Below are 21,517 nucleotides of genomic sequence, written 5' to 3'. Positions count from 1 at the left end.
TGATTTTGTACCAGAATATTCACTGTGAAAAATTTGCACTTCATCTTTTTTTTTTCTTCTTCTTTTTTTTTACAATTGATTTTAATCACTTGTGACATCTAACACATCATTCAACACAAATCTTGTTTAAGAAATGCTGTCACAGGGAGGTAATACTTGTAAGTCCATTGCCTTCATCTCTGGACTCATTCCAAACCCTTTGCATGTCTCATGACCAATGCCTGCTATCATGTATATCCACGCTTATGAACCTTTTCAACTTGTTTTTTGGCTCCTTCAACTTGTTTTTAGGGCCAGTAAAACTGTATACATACATGTATCTCTTTTTATTTCATATTTGGCCGACATCGGGGTCCACCTGTGAGAGCATTGCACCCACTTGTGAGAAGTAGGGATCTATATAAATGATAAACCCAAACAGCCCCCCTCCCCTTAATTATAACCCCCATATCATTTGTCCTTTGCCAATTTGAATATATCTGGACTCATTTACTCACCTTCGGGGGCTGTTGGTGCCAAGAATAGTGACATCCGCAGTGGATTGGAAGAATTAGAGGAAAACAAGAATTGAATGTTAGACCATAATCAAAACTTGTATCCATATATAACTTTAATTATTAACGATATCTTGCAACTTGTGAAGCAATGGATATTTAGAAAATAAAAGATATTGTACCAACTACATACAATAAAAGATCTATGGAATAAAGAACTGAGTTTTTAAACAAATCAGCAAAAGAAATAAAGTCAAATGCTTTCTTTTCAGATGAGTATGGACTCATCATAATGTGCCTTGGAAAAAGATAACAGAGTGTGTCTTCATCATCTGTACTGTCATTAAAATTTTGCTCGTAAAAATGCACCAGATTTGTACAACTGATTGTTTACTTGTCGATGTACATTTAATCTTCAAATCCAGCCCCCCAAATCACTTTTTTTTTCACAAGTTCTCAGTAAAGACCGATATCAGTCACACCTACTTATATTTACTTATACATAATTAAAGTGATGATGTCAACCCCACACAAGTCTCCCATTGGTCAGCAGAGAAATCTCCAATAAACATGTATTCTTCCTTCCATTTTTTTAGAATATGAAATCATGAAGATAATGCAGTATCTTTTGCATCATGCTATTTTTGTGTTCTATCAATCCAGCAAATGATGACTTGTAAGGCAGAAAGGGGTTGCAACTACTAAATTATGGAACAAAAAAAAAAAGGTAAAATACTTATTAGAGTATCCACCAATGAGGAAGTTGTATGCTGATGACATCATCACCTCATCTAATTTGAATATGCGGTTGCCAATGACATATGTGTATATACAGTATATGGTGGTATTTATTCTATTTAGGTAGTCAAACATTCAAACTAAGCAAAGATACCTTATCAGAATGATAGCATAACTGCATCATGCATGAATATTACTCCACAATTCAAAAAAAAAATTGTGATATTCCTTGTATACTGTTTCCCTTTAATTTTCATCTTGTCACCATACTAGTACATAACATATTAATCTATTTATAAACGATCAGACAGATAGAAATACTACATAGACATTTGGAAAGATAGTTAGATATTAGATAGATAAATAGATAGAGAGAGAGATAGATATATAGATTGATAGATATATACTCTAGATGGATATATAGAAAGATAGAGAGAGAGATAGATAAAAATAGATGAATTAATAATCATCTGCAGGTAGAAAAGTAGGTAGGTAAAAGTTGTCGATAGACAGAAATATTTATACATTTTGCCTACTTTAAAAAAGAATTCACACCAAACGGATAGTATGTAGTATGTGTGGATTTGGTGAATACATGGTATTTAGTAGAAAACATGAGTGAAGTTTGAGGTAAAAGGGATAATCCACCAAAAGGTTATACATTTTCAGAGTTTTGAACCAAAACAAAACTTGAACAATTCATTTACGTTTGAATGCATTGTCCGATTCTTCTTTCACTTCACTAATGTGTTCTACTATTAAAAGAACTCTGCATTTATTGAGCCCACTTGCATTATTTGGGGTAAATTCCCCTTGAGAATGCACAATGATTAGGATTTAAATCTTAGTTTCTTACTTGTGCTCACAACAGGCGAGAAGGCACCAGTCTCGTAGTACACCAGCTGTGGGTAGATAATCCAGTAACAAAACATTTACTGAAATCAGAAGGTTGCCAGATCTTTGAAATTACTCAAACTACTTGTATTAGTCAGCATAACTATATAAACGGGACATACCTCAAGCTGGAGACAATAAAGCTGAAGAAAACCAATCTCCTGCTCTCCAGCAGGTATTATGCCACATCCCTTTATAAATATTTGTCAAAATTATATACACTCAGCAAAAAAATAAAAAAATAAATAAAATAAACACTTTTGAAAGTTTATACTTCTCATAGAATTTTTAGCTAAAAGTTAATGGATTATATACCACACGAAAGGCAATGCAATTCAATGTAGGTGAGGAAAACTTAACATATCAGTGAACACCTTCGTTTTTCTCCTCAAAGGCACAAAAGTGAAAAATTGCAAAAAAGAACAAGTTGTCATTCATGTGTGCACTTAATACATGCTCTGCCATGCAACAAAGAGAATGAAAGACAAATTTAACACAATAAAAAACATGAAATAAGTTGCAAAAATAAATCTATGATCTCTATAGCCCTTTTTACACTTGTGTTTCTTAACCTCGTACTTTCTCTGACCCAGGACTATCGTTAGTCCCGTACCAATTTTTAAAGCTTTTTACACTCACCAATAAATCCCGTACTAAGAAAACTGACCTTTTTACACTCATATTTCTTGGCCCCGTACTTTCCAAACCTCATGAATATTCATGATTAGGCTGTGCACTGTACAAGTACACGCACGCACCGGCAGCAGTTGATTACCTTGTTTCTGATTGGTCAGTGGGGGTCGGACTTCGTCTCCGTTGCTTAGCCCCGGATTATTTTTTCATTCTGTTTACACTCGCTTGCTTGGCACCGCAGGTTAGCACCGCAATTGCAGTGCTAACCCTGCTATTTTGCAGGGCCAGATAGTACGGGATTATCGGTGGGGCTAGCCCACTTTCGCAAAAACAAGTGTAAACAGAAAGTGGACTAAGGAAATCGGTCCCAACGGTGGGGCTAAGCCCCCCCCCCCCCCCCCCCCCCCCTTAGCCCTATCGGTGGTTTGGGACTAAGCAAGAGTAAAAAGCCCTTATAAAGTCTATGAAGCCCAAATAATCAATAGAGGCTAAAAAAATTGAGGAAAATGAAGAATCTTCAGTTAAATCCAAATTCAAATTAAATGAGAGAAGTAATATAAAAAAAATGGTAGGAATTTGAATTGCTTTCTCAAATTAAGAAAATTGTGAATAATATTTGTTTCTTGAATTTTTCTCATGAATTCTTAGATTACTAAATTAAATGAATTAAATAGAGATATTCTGTTCATTTAATCATCTTTGTGCCCTTACTCACTACATCATTTGAAGTTTGAGTTGACAGAAAATTCTTATTCCTCCCCCCCTTTTAGTTTCCCACTTTCATTTTTGAGGTTATAAAGAGATAAAGAGAACACAAACTTATTTTTGCTATTTTATTCATGTATCTCATTGTGTTAAACTGGTCTTTTGCTATCATTGCTATCTTGAAGGGCATTTCCAAATGAATGACAACATGCCAATTTTTGCAATTTTTACTTTTGTGCCTTACAGGACAAAAACGAATGAGTTCACTCATGCATAAAGTTTTCCTTCATATTGACTTACTGGTTTGATAGCTAATCAAATCACCTTTGACATGGCATATAATACTTTGTACATTGACTTTCATCAAAATCTTTCATGAAAAACATTAACTTAAAAAGTGTTTACTTTCTTTCTTTTTTTTTTTTGGTTGAGTGCATATACATACATGTATGTAGATAGATATACATACATATACAATTTAATCTTTATTTTCTGAAAATCAACAAAGGCACAAAAACTGCAACTTCCCAACTCTGCTACTGACAATCACAAATCTCTTTATCATATTTGAATATGCTTGTATTTGAAAGTTTGTCACAAAAGTCAAATCATCATCACCATTATCATCATCGTGGTCATCAAGATCAACAAGAAAAAAATCAATATAAACAGAAAATGTGAGGCTCCTGGTGAATGGCCAGCTGCTTTTCCTGAACAAAAGTTGTTTTGTTTTATGATTCACTTTCATACATTCATGAGAATCAGCTAATGCAAGCCTACCGATGGATTGGCAGAATCCGGTGAGTAAACTCTCACAAGTGTGGAGTAGTATGACCCTGCTCGCAGCGGACCGTTGACTGCAGTGAGGTCGTCAGCATTCGTGGTCGAACGCTTTCTTCTGGCCTGCGGACCGGGGTTTCGGCCAGTGTAACATCGTGTCTCTTTCTTCATCTGGTCACCGATTGTCACCATCCTATTTGGTGGAATTCTGACAGGCATACATGTGATGAACATGTTTTATTAATGCTCTATAAAACACTTCTTCACATAGCGCTTCAAATATCTTGAAAATGATTGTGACCTCTATGCTGCATACTTATTGTGTAGATTTTTATTTAAACGTACACTGTATGTATTGCTATACTGTGCATGATTTCCATGGAAAAAATGCAGAAATTGAATCAAACTGGCAGTGAAAATGATTTTCATTGCATAGCACATTTTGAGACCAGTGTGAACGCTTTGATGTACATAAACAAAGTCAGTCCGCATTGGGTAGTTTTAAGAAAGACAATTTTCTACGTCACAACTCAATCATATGGCAGCTCCATGCTAGTACATGTACCTTATTGTACGTGTGATGGATTGCGTGTATGCATACTTCTATGCCTAGCCTAAAGCACTGTAGTACTGTAAAAGTGGACATTTGCACAGAGTTGGAATTTTTGCGCATTTCGTGCAACCAAAATCTAGCACGAAAATAAAAGCATGCGAACATTTTTGCTTGCCATGTGTTCCAGTAGTTGATGTCTTGATTTCGTGGAATTAAAAACATGCGAAACTCTTCTCACCCTGCCAAGTGCAAAAAATTAGTTGCCCAGAAATATCCACTTTTACAGTAGTTGATTATGCAAACATGCTGTGGATGACGTCACTGCTTGTATGCACTGTCTCATCTGTCATTATGTGCTGGGGTCCCATTGGATGTGAGGCAGGACCACTTCAGGGGTTTGAACACCCTGCTTTTTATGATGAATAAAATAAAGCAAGATCTTCTCACACACGGGACCTCCATTTATGTCCTATCCGAGGGACAGAGTGTTTTGCCTCTTACTACAGGGGACAGTATGATTACAGACAACATCGCTCGGTCGGACTCTAAGATCGTACTGGGGTCCTTTAGATTGTGAAGCAGATGCGCTACCAACTGAGCTAACTCACCACACTTTTTATTTTTATGAGACAGCTTCGAGCATCACTTTAAAGGACTTCTAGTCGTTGTTACTCCATCTCTGTAGTAGCTCCATGACACACTCGAACTGTTACAATTTACTACTGGCTAGAGCACTGACTGTTCAGGAGTTAGTTTATATGAATGAACGACAAGAAAGCACATGGGCTGGGTAGAGCAAATTTTCTACAATATGAATTAGGGTTTTAAAGCTTTCATCAAAAAATTTACAATTGAGATGATACTACAGGACAAAATCAAAACTAAGGCTACTCCGAACTCAGACTAGTTCTACACGTACGTGATCTTCTGGGTTGGACAATGGGAATGAAGAGAGGATTGCTGCAGAATATAATCGGTGCTTCTGTCATGCACAAGGTCTACGGGGAAGACAAATTGTACTAGTAGCCCTACTTACTCTTCAAGCATCACAGCCCTGTATGGAATTCCTGGAGCAATGTTGTCACTGTAGTTTTCAGTGTCTTCTAGTGAGGGTGTAGGTAGTTTTGCTTCTGGGTCGGCAAGTTGAATGACGATCACCTCATAACAACTGTCCCCAGTCAGAACAAGAAACAAAAGAAACAAGAATCCTATGAATGTATGCACAGATGTCCAGAATGCTTGGTCTTATTCACAGACACATAACGCTGCATATTTTCATGAAATGCACCCTTCACTAGCCAGCTATCTGCTATAAACATTGTGCTTGCCAGTCATTTTGTTTTTGTTTTTCAGTAATCTTTATTTGATTTCTATTATTTCACATAACAAAAAAAAATCATCCTGAATGCATGAACACAATATACAATCAGCACGGTACAAATTACAAAAAAAAATAAATCGGTGTGTTACCCAAAATACATACAACTTACATTCAACACATAGACTGACACGTGGCTCCCCAACCACAAAAAAAAAGGAAAAAAAAAAGAGAAACCTACCTGCCCTCTAATTACCTGCCCTCTACTTAACCGCCCCATCCCCCATGCAGTACCACCCCCCTTCCATCATGCACACACACACACACACACACACACACACAAATATAACACAACCACACACACAAACAGACACATCAAAAGTACTTTTTACAGACCTATGAGCACGTGTCAAGGCATGTGAAGTGGCTTACAGCCTTTACGCTCTAGCCCCAGAGGCCCATGTCTTACATCAAGAGTCTGTCAATACTAACATACATGTATACAAATGTAGGTTCCTAACTTGTTACATGTATTCAAATTGAGGGGATGGAGCAATATTAGTACAAATCACTGTGAAGTTTGAGGGGGAAAAATGGATAATCCATTCAAAATTTAGGGATTCTTTAAGTTTTGTTGCACTCATTTTCTTTCACTGGATAGGGCGATGATCACTGAAATTTGAAATTTGAAGCGTTTTCATCTTCACTAGCATCATACCCCAATTTGACAATGGGTTCAGCAGAAGACACAACAACAACTAAAAAGTATGAATTATAAATAAAATAAGAATGAATAATAATAATAATAATGAAATAAAGCACACACAGAGGCCTTGTGTAACATCCTGGAAACTGGGATGAAAATTAAAAAGTGGAAATGAAATGACATCCATGTAGCTTCTATGCTTACCTGTGTGGACCGTTGCTCTCATCAAATTCAGGCATGGTGATGGCAAAGCTAATTTTTGTGATATCTTCAGGACTAGGTGTGGGCAGAGCAGGGGGTTCCACTGGCTCTGTTCAAGGAAGGCAAAGGTACCATAAACATCAAAAACAACAATACAACAACAACAACACCGACACCAACACCAACAACAACACCAACAACAACACCAACACCAACATCAACACCAACACCATCAACACCAACATCAACAACAAACCCAACCAACCAACCAGTCGAGTGATCAATCAATCAATCAATCAATCAATCAATCAATCAATCAATCAATCAATCAATCAATCAATTAATCAATCAATCAAACAATCAATCAACCAACCAATCAATCAAAAAGACCTGAAAAATGAGATTGTCAAAAATCTCTTGATTTGCACAAAAATCATTCTGTAAAGAAAAGCTACTTAACAGGAGCTGTAGCAGCTACTAGCAAAATGAGCAACAGCATTTCTGCACATAGCTTGTGGTAGCAGCATTGCAACTGGAGTCTAGCTTCAATCATCGTGACAAAAGGAATGTGGAAGACAAATTAGGATTTGCCAATTTGAAGAGCAAATTAGGGATTAATTCCAAACAATACTCATCAAGAATGCATCAACAGTTATCCATAGGCCTACGCATACTGTAAGTTTTTACCTACATTTCTACAGGTAATGAAAATACTTACACTTCAATGGTGCATACAAGCATCTACATCCCTAAGCCTACACCATATATGAAGGTAAAAAGTTTACAAATTTTCAGTATAAAGTAATTTTTCAAATTCATGAAATTCTTCCGCTGAGACGTTTTCATTGCAATTGTTTGACAAATTGCCCTACATCGATGTAAATAAGCACTGAATTGATCAGCGTATTAGTAGTAGCCATGATGAAAAAAAAAAATCACGGGCCAACATATATCATGGCTACTACTAAACCCCCTTTCAAACAAGAGAGTTCTCGTTTGGATTTACGACATATGGATATACGATGTATAGATATAGGATATTTCTATGTGTCTGAATGCTCTCATATTGAAACGTCATATCAATATACGTCGTATATCGAAACGATGGTTTGAGCACCATTCCAAATCATTATCCTATATCCATACGACGTATATTTGTGTTTGAATGCTCTCATATCCATACGTTGTATGAGTAGGCGGGGCTTATTTGCAGTGCGCGCCCAGCTCACTTATCTCTGGTGCGGACTTAAAATGGACAGATTGGTTTTGACGTAATATGAATCGTATGAATCATATGAATATACAATATCTTGGTGTGTCTGAAAGCACCATAAAACACTGATCAATTCAGTGCTTATTTATGTTGATATACAATTTGTCAATCGATTGTAATAAAGTAATTTATTGTTAAATAGGCTCTTCTTTACTCACCACCAACTTCAGTCTGGCAGGTTTCTTCGCTGGTGGCATTTTCGAGCCCCATCCCTACAGACGTCTTGGCTACCACAGCAAAGCGAAAATTTGAGTAATCGTGCAGTTGTGACTTCTGTCGCTCCCACTCATGAACAGTGCCTTCCTCATCAAAACGTTCTTCGATGTTCAGAACTCCACTGGATCTCCCGATGGCCTGGTAGTACAACTGAAATTGCAAAACGAACTTATGGATCACTTCTGCTCCGCAACATTCCAGGTATACTGAATACAGTAAGAGCAACATCCCTATTAACTATACTTGAAAGAGTGTGGGGCCAGTTGCCCAACATTACTACACTGCAAAATAATGCCATAACACTGTCAATGTTGTTATCTTCATGGAATTAACTTTTTGAATTGAGGGGCTTAAAAACATATTTGCGGGTTCTTGAATTGGCACAGTGCAACTGCTTACTACTTGTACATTTTCATCCAATTCACAAATGAGAGAATACATGCTTGTATGTTATTCATGAAAAATTGATGTACTAGTTCACACAAATGATCGATTTGGATGTATGGCCTGCACAGAAGGCTACAGCTTCAGTAGCATTAACACACACATGCTTTAATATGTTTACAAAACATACATACACACAGAGTTGTATTATCAGCTGACGCAGTGCACAGTTTAGCCCGCATCGAAAATCATGAAGGTAGTCATGCAGGCTTCAGAATTTGAGCTGTCTAAAAGGAGCATGAAATCTGTGAAAATTACAGTACCTCAAATATTTCAGCATTTACAGTACCAGCTGACACGATTTTAAACTATTATTGTATTATTTTGGGCAGTGTAACACCACCTTCAGTCTCAGTACCAACATCTGAAATTTGACATTTTTCACCAGCTGCAGAAAAGCTGGCTACCTTGGGTAGTCAGCTGGTCAAGTCAATCAAAAAATTCTAGACTGAACTAGAAAAACCCATCAGCTGCCAAACACAGGAAGACAAAAATGGTGAGAACATTCAATACCACTGATGTACTGTTACATGATACAGTGAAACATGTTGTACACGTTGTGAAAGTTTTCGTGACTGCAGCTTGATTTTAGCAACAGTTTGGGTCAATGGATAGGGCAACACGTGGATGGGAGCAAGTGGTAAAGGAACACATTGACACACACAAACACACAGACAAACAAGTTGTAGCCTGTATGTGGGATAGGATCAGACAGTTTTGGTATTAACGGGATCATATACTTGACTATGATTCCCAGAATAGTGGACAAAATTGTGACTAGACTGGATAGTAGTGATATTCCTGACAGTTAAATTCCGGGGGTAAAGTGTCCAATACATTAGGGGGTAAAAAAATCAAATCTAGAATTTTCGAATTAAGACTGTTACAGTGGTGTTGATACTCTCAAAATGCCATCTGCAGTTTTTTGCACCAAAGCCCGGCTTCAATTCCACCTACAAATATACATTGTACTCTCTTGGGCACAGTGTGACATATATCCCTGTCCATCTTGACCCCATGACCAGCACAATATATTTTCCTTACCTTTGCCGCTCAGGCTCTTTAATCACTCCCCAGGGAGTCTGGGCTAACCAGCTCTCTCTCTCTCTCTCTCCATCTCTTGACCAGACTTTCCACACTCACTACTGCTGAACACATGCACCACACAATTACAGGCATGCACTGCACTGTACACAACCATACGTGACCCGCTACAACAAAATGATCCTAAAGTCGGGTGAGGTCGATTATTTGAAAATTGCATGACATAATCCCCTAATCTTTCTGCTTTAAATTGATATATAACACATTTTATAAAAATAATCGGCTGCAGAGATATCGATGTTTAAAAGAGAGCATGTCGAGACGTCAGGAAAATCACTGTTTCGAGAAAAGCGCCCTAAAAGTCTTCCTTTCGACACAATCGCAATCAAGGGACACGCAAGTCAGTTTTCACCTCTGGACAATAGAAGGTAAGCCCTAGCAACCCCCGAAGAGTTCATTCAAGCACATCAGCGTCGGCGGTCTCCTCACCAACCAATCAGTGACCAGGATGTGAGAAGCGGCTGAGCATAGCGCACCCCGCCGGCACGCACCAGTCGACTTAGAAGTGTGCGAGCTTCACGCTTCGGTTAGCAGCATGCAGCAAACTGACCAATGAGATCACTCTGGTCGTTGTTAAGGGTGGAACCTATCTGTGGCGCTCAATCCAAATTTTCGAACCAGTCTCTGCTTCGTTGAAACGCCAAAAAACATGGCTCAGAAAAACGCTATTTTTCTATCTTTCCTTTGATCATTTTGCTTCAAAATTTCGACAGATGAAAGAAGACATGTTAGACTCCAGTAATATATCAAAATCAGAAAATCGTAAGTTTTGACCAATTTTAATGCTCTGACTTCAAACTCGATTTTCACGGCTTCGACCGTGCGCGACTTTAGGACCTTTTTGTTGCAGCAGGTCACATACAATCTGCAGTACACTATGTGACTGCCTCCCTAAACAAGCCTTGTGGTAGACATATATTGCATGTGAGGAATGCATGACAAAGCCCAATTCCATATAAACCTGACTCAAACTGGATTCAAAAAGTTGAGGGGACTATTGTGATTGGGCCCCAACACTGATTACGATGCCACTTGTGTGGATATCTCAACCTTCTTCAAACAAATTTTTCTCACATACACAGTTGTACAAAAATTCTGTTTTACATGTAGAATCATAAGGCTTTTCAAATTTTCATATGCGGTTTCTAACTATCTCCACAAAATCACAAATTTTTGAAGCACCCTGTACACTAGAGCTGCACTGTATCTTTTATCCAGCAAGACCTGAAAGACAAATAAAGGTTAGAAAATCAGACAACTTACTGTGTATCCTGTAATAACGCCATTCGGTTCCCTCGGAACTTCCCACCTGACAACACAGTTGTCAGGATTATCCACTATTTGGAGATTAAATGGTGGACCAGGCCCTAGCAAAGGAGACAAAATTGCATGAAAAACAGACTGCATCATTGCACCTTGCTTACCATCCCCAATGTTCAAGAATGAAATTAGACAAAAATTTGAACCCTTAGATTTCTGAACAGAGGTCTAGATTACACATATCAAACGTCAATCAAATAAAATGTGTCTGAAACATGAATTAAACACTTCTCAGGTCCAAGCTCCAGGCAAATATGGGTATCAAACACAAATCATGAGCATTTTATGCCCCCTTCTCCATTAGTGAGATGAATTTTCATGAATAACCACGCCTGAAAAAATTCTGAACTGATACAACTGTACATACATTGTATCTGTCATTTCAACTTTGCATGATCAAAAATCTGCATCTGTAAAAGGCTTTTCAGAGGGGTGTGAGAAGAGAGAGAGAGCATTGTCACAACTATATGGTGTTGTGTAGCGCCATCTTGTTTCCATTATCATATAGCTGTGCAATGTTGTCATGGTGACTATTTTCTCATCATCAGCGCTAGCATAAATCGATGCGGTGATAATGATCCCGATGCTGATTTTCCTTCCATGTCAACATGTATTCTAACCACAATGATAATAAAAATTTCACGAAGTAACTACTCAAGAATTTATTATCATTTTTTTTTTCACAATAGTGTTATTACACAATCATTAGATAACCAAGAACTTGCCCGGTTGCCATCTCACTCATTCTCATTAGTACATGTAGTTCCTGTAATGTAAGCAAAGTTGTACCTGTGCATGAATACCTGTCTGTGTGCTACTCGAGACAGTGAAGATTACAAGAGCATGAAAATGAGAAAAAAATATATATATTCTTTGCATGCATTGATTGCTGCAAAAATCACAAAGAAAACATTTTTATGCGTAATAATAATAAAAATCGTTTTTACACATTCTTTGGCAAAAAATGGTGAATTCTTATTTAGTACTCAAGGGTACCAAATATTGTATTGGTACATGCACAAGACAGGCCATACTTACTGGCATCGAGAGTTTTGATAGTCCCACTCGGCGGTGACTTAGCTCCCACTTCCACTCCATTGGTTCCTTCGATGTTGTAGGCTTGGACGACGATGATGTAAAGACTTCCTGGAGTTAGGCCCTCAAGGGTGTGGTTTAGGGCTCTTGAAGTAACTGAATATAGAACAGGTTTGGATCAAGAGCATCATTATTTATCCTTGGTGGTTAATTTTGTGCTAAATAATAATAATAATAATGATAAATATCATTTATAAAGCGCTTATTACAATGCTTCTAAGCGCTGAAGAAAAATTAGGAAAGATAGATTCAATTATGGAATATACATGCGTACAAATTGAGATACGATGAAACACAATACAAGATACAAAATACATAAAATAAACATTGTAAGTTATAACTTATAGAACAAACTTAACATATATACAGACTGCATACTAGTATGTACATGGCATGAGAGAACAGATGAGTTTTCAGTGATGATTTGAAGGAGTCTACTACTAAAGAACATAATATCAAGATTTGTCGGGGGATGGAAAGGGTGGTAGTCAGATACATGTAGAAAGAAATGGAGAAGCTCATCAACAAAAAGGTATACATTTAATCCTGTCGAAAATTTCCTGTAGTGCCCTTTTACAGTATACTGTTCGACCTCAATTAACTGGCCAGCTTGGGGCCAGCCAGCGTCCAGATAAGCGATTTGGCTGGATAAGAGAGATATTCTCAAATACAGCACTATATAGCATATCATACTAGGGGTAAACACATGCTATTGATTTATCACTCCCTTGATACTTTGTAGCATCTGTCCACATTTATGATAACACTGATCACAAAGGTGTCTCAAATACTGGTGGCACCTTTAAATCTCTGCTTTGAAAGCAAAGTGTTTTATGTCCATTTCCATAGGTCTATTTCACTCCCTGGTAGGTCTTAAAACACATGATCATCATTCTATTAAATCTTTCTGCAACAGCGTTGTAGCCAGATTAAGTTACAGTCCATTCCCATGACTGGAATATGACCTGCCATGTATTCACACGATAATGGTTGAATGTGTGTTTGCTTTGAGTGAGATTTGGTACTGAAAATACATGAAAACATTAAAATTGTCAGCCAGTAGACATCCGGATAAGAGAGAGATCCGGTTAATCAATGGCTGTATGATGAAGGCTTGACTGTATCATCTTCTGCTAGTAACAATGATTTCTAAAATATTTGCTTAAAATCTAATCATATACTGACCAAGAAAAGATGAAAACGTCAAAAATATTATCCTTTGTGCACCACATTACATGCACCATTTGATAATAATGCAAGTGTTCAATCTGGCTACCACTGCTGCTATCATGAGCAACATATATTCTTCCCATTAAAAGAGTCCCTCTCTCAACTTATACCCCTCAGGTAAACCTATCATGAGTCTTCCAAAAAAGATCAGGTGAAATTTTAGTTTGGACATTTGGGTCCACCCACCTTCCCTTATGAAGGTCACCTAAACCATTTGTACATAGATTTTAATTTGTGAAATGCCCCCTTTCCAAACTCTCAAGAAGGATACCTGTCGTTTTTAGCTCAAATCAGATTACTGATGTATGGAAGTATATAAAAAAAAATGCAGAGTGTTCACAGACGATGGGTGATAGACAACAGACAATGTACAACAAATGATGCACAATGCACAACACACAGAGGCAGTCACAAGAGCTGAGCTAAATATTGGAATCAGGAGCATTTAATTTTTATTTCATTCTTTTATTAAAACTAGAGCTTGAATTCAATCAAATGGTAATCCAGGCATCTTAAGTTCACTTTGTTGTAGCTGATTGAGATGAAGAAATCCTTATGCTTGCTTTCTTTGCTCTTATGGCTACTTAAGGAGAAATTTGGAAGTGCATGAGGTGGTAAGGAGATGGGGGGGGGGGCGCGGAGAAGGGGTTTAAGAAGAGGTTTTTACACACTCGTGCTGTGCCATGACAAAATCGGTGGCTGGAGTTGATAGTTGAAAGAATACAGTTTGAGATGATAGGGCTTTGCCTACCTGTATATATATGTCAAACTTGGAAGACGTTGGGTAGAAAATTGCTATTCATTATGGCATTCTTACCACAAAATAATTAACATGAGTAATCTTGACTTCTGACCCTAATGACTGCCCTTCAATCACAATGAAAGTCTATGTATGGATGCTGCTAACTTACAGTTGAAGGGGTCACCACCCGGTGTTGCAGTGATTAAATATCCATTGATGGGTCCTCGCGGTTCTGCTGGTTCTGTCCATGAGACATCGATAGTGGTCTGTGTTGGGTTTTGCACAATGACATTCCCAGGTGCACTTGGTGCTGAGGAAGAAATACAAAGCAAAGGTTTGCTAGACGTCTTCAGAACCATTTGTAGGGGGCGTTTTCATGCCAGGGACTTCCCCTGGTGCATCTATTTCCAGGAAAACGAGTCACGCGCTACATTTTTTGGAGTCTATCAATGTGTAGTGTGTAGAGGAAATCTTGAAGTGACAAACTTACGCAAATGGCAATTTTGTTATGCTCTTTGTAAACATAGACAAAGGTAACGAGAAATGTGCCACATTAAACATACACACATTTAGTTTTCAGGAATATTTATTTGATTTCACTCTGTATATAATAACTGCATAAATCATAACACTCATGTGGAATTCAAATTTAATGATTCATGTGTTGAGATGCTTTCATTGCAACTTTTTGTCAAATTTCTCCTCATTGACGCAAACAAGCACACCACAAACACACATACATGTACATGCACCTTAACCCCACCACACCACAATGAACACACAAATACACACACACGCGCACACACACACACACATACACACACACACACACACACACACACACACTTACATACTCCTCTATGTAAAGCACATACACATATGAACACAAACATGAATATTTACAAATGCACATACGTAAAACAAAGTTAGAAAAGCACTCGGGGAGAGCACAGATTTCCGCCAAGGAGCTCATTTCCACCCATACACACATGATGAAAATCGCCCCCAATGTAGAAACCGTTTGTTTACATCATCAACTTCAAGCTATGAGGGGCAAGATGGCAGGCATCTTACCTCCAGCAAATGTCCTCTGCTCAGGATAATCCAGGGGTAGACTATCTCCAACATTGTTGCGGCACATGAGAGTAAAGTTGTACTCCGTGTACTCCGTCAGATTAACCACAGTTTGAGGGGAAGTGGCCCCGAGCATCACCACCTGCTCACCGCCAGGCGAGCTCGAGTAAGTTGCAGTACAACTGGTAATGTCCAGATTCCCATAAAACATCACATCCCATTCAAGATCTAGCTGCGTTGACTGGATATTGCTGTATCTGCTGTTGGCCAGTTCAGGAGCCTCTGTGGAAACCAAAGACATTATGGTATGGATAAGAACTTCAGTCGAGTACGTTGTCTCACTTGCATGTCCCAGGCTGTGGTTGTTTTGCATGCTGGGTGATAAAGCCACCTGTGATACCTCCCATCTTTTTCTTTTTCTAGAGCAGGTTTTGCTTGGTTGCATGTATCGGTTCTCGCAATAAACTCCCTATCTTATGCTGGAAAAGACTTTGACGATTCAAAAATGGCCCACAATCAACAAAATTGTCACGATTGACCTCAAGATATTATATAATCTGATATGATCACCACAATTACTCAACAATATCAGATTACAATTTCAATTGTGACGAAAATTGTGATAGACATGTAAACAAGTACTCCATGATCAGTTACTAATGGCCAATTGCAGTGTGCACAGCAAATCACATGGCAGCAGGAACCCAGCATTTGGTAGCCTTTGGGTTGTCACTGAAAAACCTACAGCAGCTCATCAAGTCAACCAGCGTTACATCTTAAATGTCTGAGGTAAATCTAACTTCTCAGTTTTTAGCTTTGGCAATGTCTCCTGATTTTTAATCTTTTACTGGATGAAACTGTCTCTCAAAAATACGAAAGATTTCAATGCCATTCCATGTTGGAGTGAACTATGATGAAATTCATAAAAATAAACAAATACAACAGCAGAAGTTTTAGACAGAAAAAGAAAATAATTCAATTTTTTCATCTCCCATGCCATGACCTAAAAAAGATACTCATGCAAACCATACACATTAAATTACCAAGAGGCAATGATGTCATTCCCTCACAACTTTCCAAAGCAGAGCTGGACAAGAAACCAACATTCCCTGCAATGACCACACCACTGAGACTTACTGTAAGGTGGTATAGAATTGATAAATGAATTTGGTGAGCTACTGTAAAAGTGGAAATTTTTGCAGTGTTGAAATTTTTGCATATTTTGCGAAACTAGGAATTAGTGCGAAAATAAATGTCCGCAAATATTCTTAGTTTGCTTACCATATGTTCAAGTAGTTGATGTCTTCATTCCATGGAATTAAAAACATGCGAAACTCATCTTACCCGTCTGAGCGGGAAAAATTAGTCACGGGAAAATATAAACTTTTACAGTACGGTATGACGGGATGGGGTGGTGGGGGGGATCATCCATCAGGGACGCCCCTAATGGCCTACCATCACGTTCTTACTGTACCTTCAACAATGATATGGAAGTCATCACTATCCGTCTCATTCCCATCAGCACCCATGGCGACGCACACATAAGTTCCGTTATCTTCCCGGACGATATTCATCACAGAAAGTTGACTGGAGAAGTAGGCGCCCCCAGGCTGGGGGCGTGTGTTGGTTGTTATAGTGTACTCATCCCCGTCCTGGAGTGCATCTCCGTTTCGTCTCCAGCCAACAGAGGCCATATCGCTGGAAAACACTGTGCAGTTGAGCACTGCAGTATCGTTGAGTCGCACTCTGCTTTCCCTCGTACTTAGTTCGTCGACGATCCGACCAGTAACTGGGGTAAGACAGTAGGGGGACAGGATGGGAGAACAGAGAGAAAAATGTTAAATGGTGAAGAAACTCATTGTCAGCATTTCTAATTTGAATAATACAATGAATAAAGAATATCATTGATATGGTGTGTATAATTTGAGTGTGTGAACATCTGAGTGTGCACATTCTTATCTTACATCAGAGCTTGATGAAGCTTCTGCCATTTTGCTGTCCTGGTTTACTGTATCATTAGAGTCAACTTGACGTGATGCAAAATTTCCTAACATTTTCTAGTTTTGCTGGACGCAGGTTCTACTCGACTCTCGGCACAAAATGGAAATGTGTGCAAATTTGCTTTGTCCACATCCAAACTGTACAGCAGTGCCATCTATAACGTAAATAGACTGTGATAGGATATTTGTTCATGAACTGCACCATCGCAAATGCTGTATTGCTCTGAGTAAGAAGGCTCCTGCCATTGATACAGAGGCCAGATGTTTATGCAGGGAAGCATTTGACTTTGGAAACCTACCGAGGACGTCGACTGTTGCGGTGCTGTTCTTAACCACACGATCTCCCGATAGCAGCATTGTGGTAGCCCGGCACACGTAGTCTCCCGAGTCCTGCGCCTGTGCATTCAAGACCACGACAACATACATGCCCCCAGAAGATTCGCTCACTTGGTACTTGGTCGATTCGTTTGCTACCAAGAGATTCTTTCCCATAAAGAGCAATTCCACTGATACATCTTCGTCAGGTAGATTGATGGTACAATTCAGTGTAAAGTTCTGTGCCTCAGAGATATCGGACTCCTCTACCTTGGCTTCAACAGCAAGTTCAGCTAGAGTGCAAGATCAAACCAAAGAGAGATGTCAAGGCTTCGCCTGAAATAGATGATCTTTGAACTCAGACACAAATAGCAGGATCATCATTATATATGATTGACATGTACAAAACACTTTTGGCTTTTTGGAGATGAAGAGGGAATTTCTCAAAAGAATGCAGTTGGCATGGCAATGTTTGATGAGATGAATATGAAATTAATATCTCACACATCTTCATGCCAAGAGCTGTCAAGATTGCAAAAAATCCCTGAAATCACATGGAGACAGTGGAAGTACTGTAGCTCTCTCCAACTTGTTCGTTTTTCTTTCTTTTTTTTCTGAAGAAAATATGGTTGCAATGGCAATGGTGCACTGGACATGGTTGAAGATAACATACTAGCAGCTCCCTCATATTTTCATTCATATTTCCTTTTCTACATCTTTATTAATGAAAAAAAAAAGAAGAGAACTGAAATATAAATATCTGCTTCCCTCATTTGCCCCCCCCCCCCCCCAACTCATATTCAGCCCCTGAGTTGCACAGGATCCTGCAGTTGTGCAAAAATATGATAAAATACAGCATTCGTAGCTTTCATTTGGGCTCATTTGTACCATAACTAGAGAATCACTCTGAGAGCGCAGACCTCCGCCGAGCATGAAGCTCATTTCCATCACTGATCTTGTTCTTCCATAGAGATATCAGTGACTTCCACCCATACGTACTTATACTAAAACATGCTGAAAGTGTAGTGCGCTGAAAGTCTCCCGATTTCCCAATATAGAAGCCTTTGTTACATCATAAACCCTCAGCTGCACAGTGCGCCTCACCCTAGCAGAAACTAGAGCACGCACTTTAGTGCGCGCATGCAAACCTCAAATACGCGCAGCCTGAACTCCCAAGTTCATTGACCCTACCTGCCAAAATATCAAAAATCCTTCATAAATTCCCCAAAAATTCTCGGATCACTACCAAAAGTTAATTGTTTGTTACTTGTGTCATTCTCGACCTTTCCTGCAAGTTTCATCCCAATCCATTATCTACTTTTTGAGTTATTTTGCGCACAGACAACCGAATGAACGAACGAACGAACGAACAAACCAACAGTAACGAAAAAATAACCTCCTCCCTTGGCGGAGGTAATAAGCTCTGCAACACAGGCACACTACATACAATGTACATGTAGTTCAGCCCACTCTGCAGTACATGTACACTGTACACAGCATGCATGCACATATATGCCCACTGTCTCTGCGAGTGATCAGCTGGGTGAGAAAGAGGGATGAACGGAAGCTTGCCTCCTCCCCTTCAACCCTCCCCATCCCCCCCCCCCCCCCAAAGAAAATCACTCACTCTTGTCGCACACTGCCCCCAGAAAGGCTGGCACACAGTCGCAAGTGCCGTTGATGCTATTGCAGGTGGCACTCTTCACGCAGGTACAGTTCTGCAGACAGTCTTGACCGAACTTGACGTTCTGCTCACACGCTGGAATGATGCAAGTGAAAGCAGGTTTAATGAAAGGAGCGTGATACAACAACAAGTTCTATGCCATAACACCTCAGTAAAGTACACCTGACCAATGGAAATAGAAAGATTAAATGACAAAAATTCAATGCTGCACGGTTTACTGTACACTTCACTCACTAGAACAGTTAAGAGCAAATAATCCAAACAGAATTTCAATGGTGAGTCCATTTTCTCAGTTTCACACACAGCACACATGAAGAAAAGACAATCTCATCTTTTCAAGTACATGCATATCTTTGCATATCATTTAACTATAGTGCCTACACACTAAAATGGGAAGTGAAAATAAAACAGCATTGTCTGCCTATCTAACCGCTAAGAAACTTCTCGCATATCAGACAAGGTAGCACTTAGTGAGAGTGTGTGAGTGTGCATGTGTTGGATGTAGTATCATGTGCCATTCTAAGCATTCACAAATAGACATTCTATCTAACAAAAACAAATATATACCCTTTACGGCAGTATTTGAAAACATGCTCTTCCTCCGTTGTTATTTATATGTATTGTGTCAATAGTTGTTATGGACTTGCTACTGCTTACCAAGTAAAAGAGAGAAAAAAAAAGAAGAAATGTCTAAATACAGCCTGTCTAGGAGGATTTCTAAGTCATTTCTGTTGGTTGTAGTGCAGCAGTCAAGAGTTACTAAACATTACAGTATGCAAATTAAGGTACCTACAGGCTTTTGATCTCCAAATTGGCAAAGATGAACATTAAAAAACATTCTTGTTTCAACATTCCAAAACAGTCTTTTAATATAGAACATACAGCTGAAAAGTTTCTATCTCCAGTCCCCCTCTCCTCCCTCATATATAAAAAGGAGAGAGAGAGAGAGAGAGAAAGCAACAACTAACAAGTTTGACTTATCAAGGACACAAACTTTAATAACTTAATGTCCTAAGATCATTTGTGGATTTGTGATATCTCAACATTCTTACAGCCAGCCTAGCAAAGCTGGATGGAGCAATTCAGTATACACTACCTCTCATGGTGAAAAAAAAAAACAATTTCAGCAACAACAAAACAGATTACTGAAATCATAGTGTGAACTGTTAGTACTGACTGGGTGCCATCTACAAATGCCTAGTGTTACCGGTGCTGCAATTGAATCCTATGAATCCTGGTGCACATGTGCAGCTGTATGCATCGATGAGATCGTTGCAGGTTCCACCGTTTTGGCAGGGGTTCGGATCACACTCATCGATTTCTGGTGAAGGTAAGAATAAAGTCATTCTATATTTACAGGATTTATCAAAATACAAAAGACTATTGCAGGAAACTTCAGCAAAGAAGGCTAGGTACACTTACACTGTAGGTACACAATTACACTTTAAGCATTCATTTGACACTATGAATGGTATTATCTCTTTGTGGTTCTTTGTTAGTACATGCATTTTGTGCCATCTATGAAATGCTACTTTTGTATTGCATGGTAACTCTACAACTTGGCTCATTTTGACAAAAAAACAAAACAATCATCATGTCATTGACTATTAGGAGGTCACAGGTAATAGTGATTGCAGATTAACTAATGTACAGTGAAATCTATGTTAGATCAAGAATCATTTTGACAAAAATTACTCATCTGGATTCAGGGGTCCCAGGTACTTATGTACTTATTGCAGGTAAACACATTTGGACAATGACTTGGATTGACAAATGCATATTGGACAACACTGTAATGATTTTTACACGGCTTCTGGATGTTACTTTTGGAAATGGGATTAGTTAGCAGTTGATCCAATTTCATGGTTTTTATTACATTTTCTACATTCATTTGCACTGTATATTTCAATAAATCATCTGAAAGTACTGCATGAAAATATTTTTCTCCAGTGGTATAGACAAGCTCTAAAAGAGCAGACAAAATCTGTAGTGGAGGAA

The 21,517-nt window shown here is 38.6% G+C and overlaps 2 protein-coding genes across 2 annotated transcripts; both read right to left on the bottom strand.

Annotated features, from left to right (window-relative positions):
• Window positions 1–1,855: 1,855 nt before the first annotated feature.
• Window positions 1,856–16,223, bottom strand: LOC139708613 (receptor-type tyrosine-protein phosphatase F-like). Its single transcript, XM_071620557.1, has 9 exons — window positions 15,521–16,223; window positions 14,616–14,756; window positions 12,418–12,570; window positions 11,323–11,426; window positions 8,454–8,661; window positions 7,026–7,131; window positions 5,834–5,965; window positions 4,245–4,452; window positions 1,856–2,134 (listed from the first exon to the last, which is right to left on the bottom strand). The coding sequence occupies exons 1-9, from the start codon at window positions 15,963–15,965 to the stop codon at window positions 2,063–2,065; spliced, it is 1,569 nt and encodes a 522-aa protein (XP_071476658.1). The 5' UTR covers window positions 15,966–16,223; the 3' UTR covers window positions 1,856–2,062.
• Window positions 16,224–16,977: 754 nt separating this feature from the next.
• Window positions 16,978–21,092, bottom strand: LOC139708318 (hemicentin-2-like). Its single transcript, XM_071620276.1, has 4 exons — window positions 20,727–21,092; window positions 19,463–19,594; window positions 17,820–18,128; window positions 16,978–17,309 (listed from the first exon to the last, which is right to left on the bottom strand). Exons 1-4 carry the CDS (start codon window positions 20,863–20,865, stop codon window positions 16,978–16,980), a joined length of 912 nt encoding a protein of 303 aa, XP_071476377.1. The 5' UTR covers window positions 20,866–21,092.
• Window positions 21,093–21,517: the final 425 nt, after the last annotated feature.

This window comes from Diadema antillarum, unplaced genomic scaffold (assembly GCF_040938485.1).
Source record: "Diadema antillarum isolate AM-2024a unplaced genomic scaffold, OU_Dant_1.0 scf00000036, whole genome shotgun sequence".
NCBI classification, from domain to species: Eukaryota; Metazoa; Echinodermata; class Echinoidea; order Diadematoida; family Diadematidae; genus Diadema; species Diadema antillarum.
Note: the sequence above shows the minus strand (reverse complement) of the source record. Positions and strands in the feature narration are given on the sequence as shown.

Excerpts from the sequence above, each read along its gene's own strand:
- LOC139708318 (XM_071620276.1), bottom strand. The coding sequence starts at position 20,865 with ATGACTTTATTCTTACCTTCACCAGAAATCGATGAGTGTGATCCGAAC. Across the intron at positions 19,595-20,726 it reads AGGATTCAATTGCAGCACCG|CGTGTGAGCAGAACGTCAAG; the intron begins GTAACACTAGGC and ends GCATCATTCCAG. Across the intron at positions 18,129-19,462 it reads GGGGGCAGTGTGCGACAAGA|CTGAACTTGCTGTTGAAGCC; the intron begins GTGAGTGATTTT and ends CTTGCACTCTAG.
- LOC139708613 (XM_071620557.1), bottom strand. The coding sequence starts at position 15,965 with ATGCAACCAAGCAAAACCTGCTCTAGAAAAAGAAAAAGATGGGAGGTA. Across the intron at positions 14,757-15,520 it reads GCAGAGGACATTTGCTGGAG|CACCAAGTGCACCTGGGAAT; the intron begins GTAAGATGCCTG and ends TTTCTTCCTCAG. Across the intron at positions 8,662-11,322 it reads GCGTTATTACAGGATACACA|TTGTACTACCAGGCCATCGG; the intron begins GTAAGTTGTCTG and ends TTGCAATTTCAG.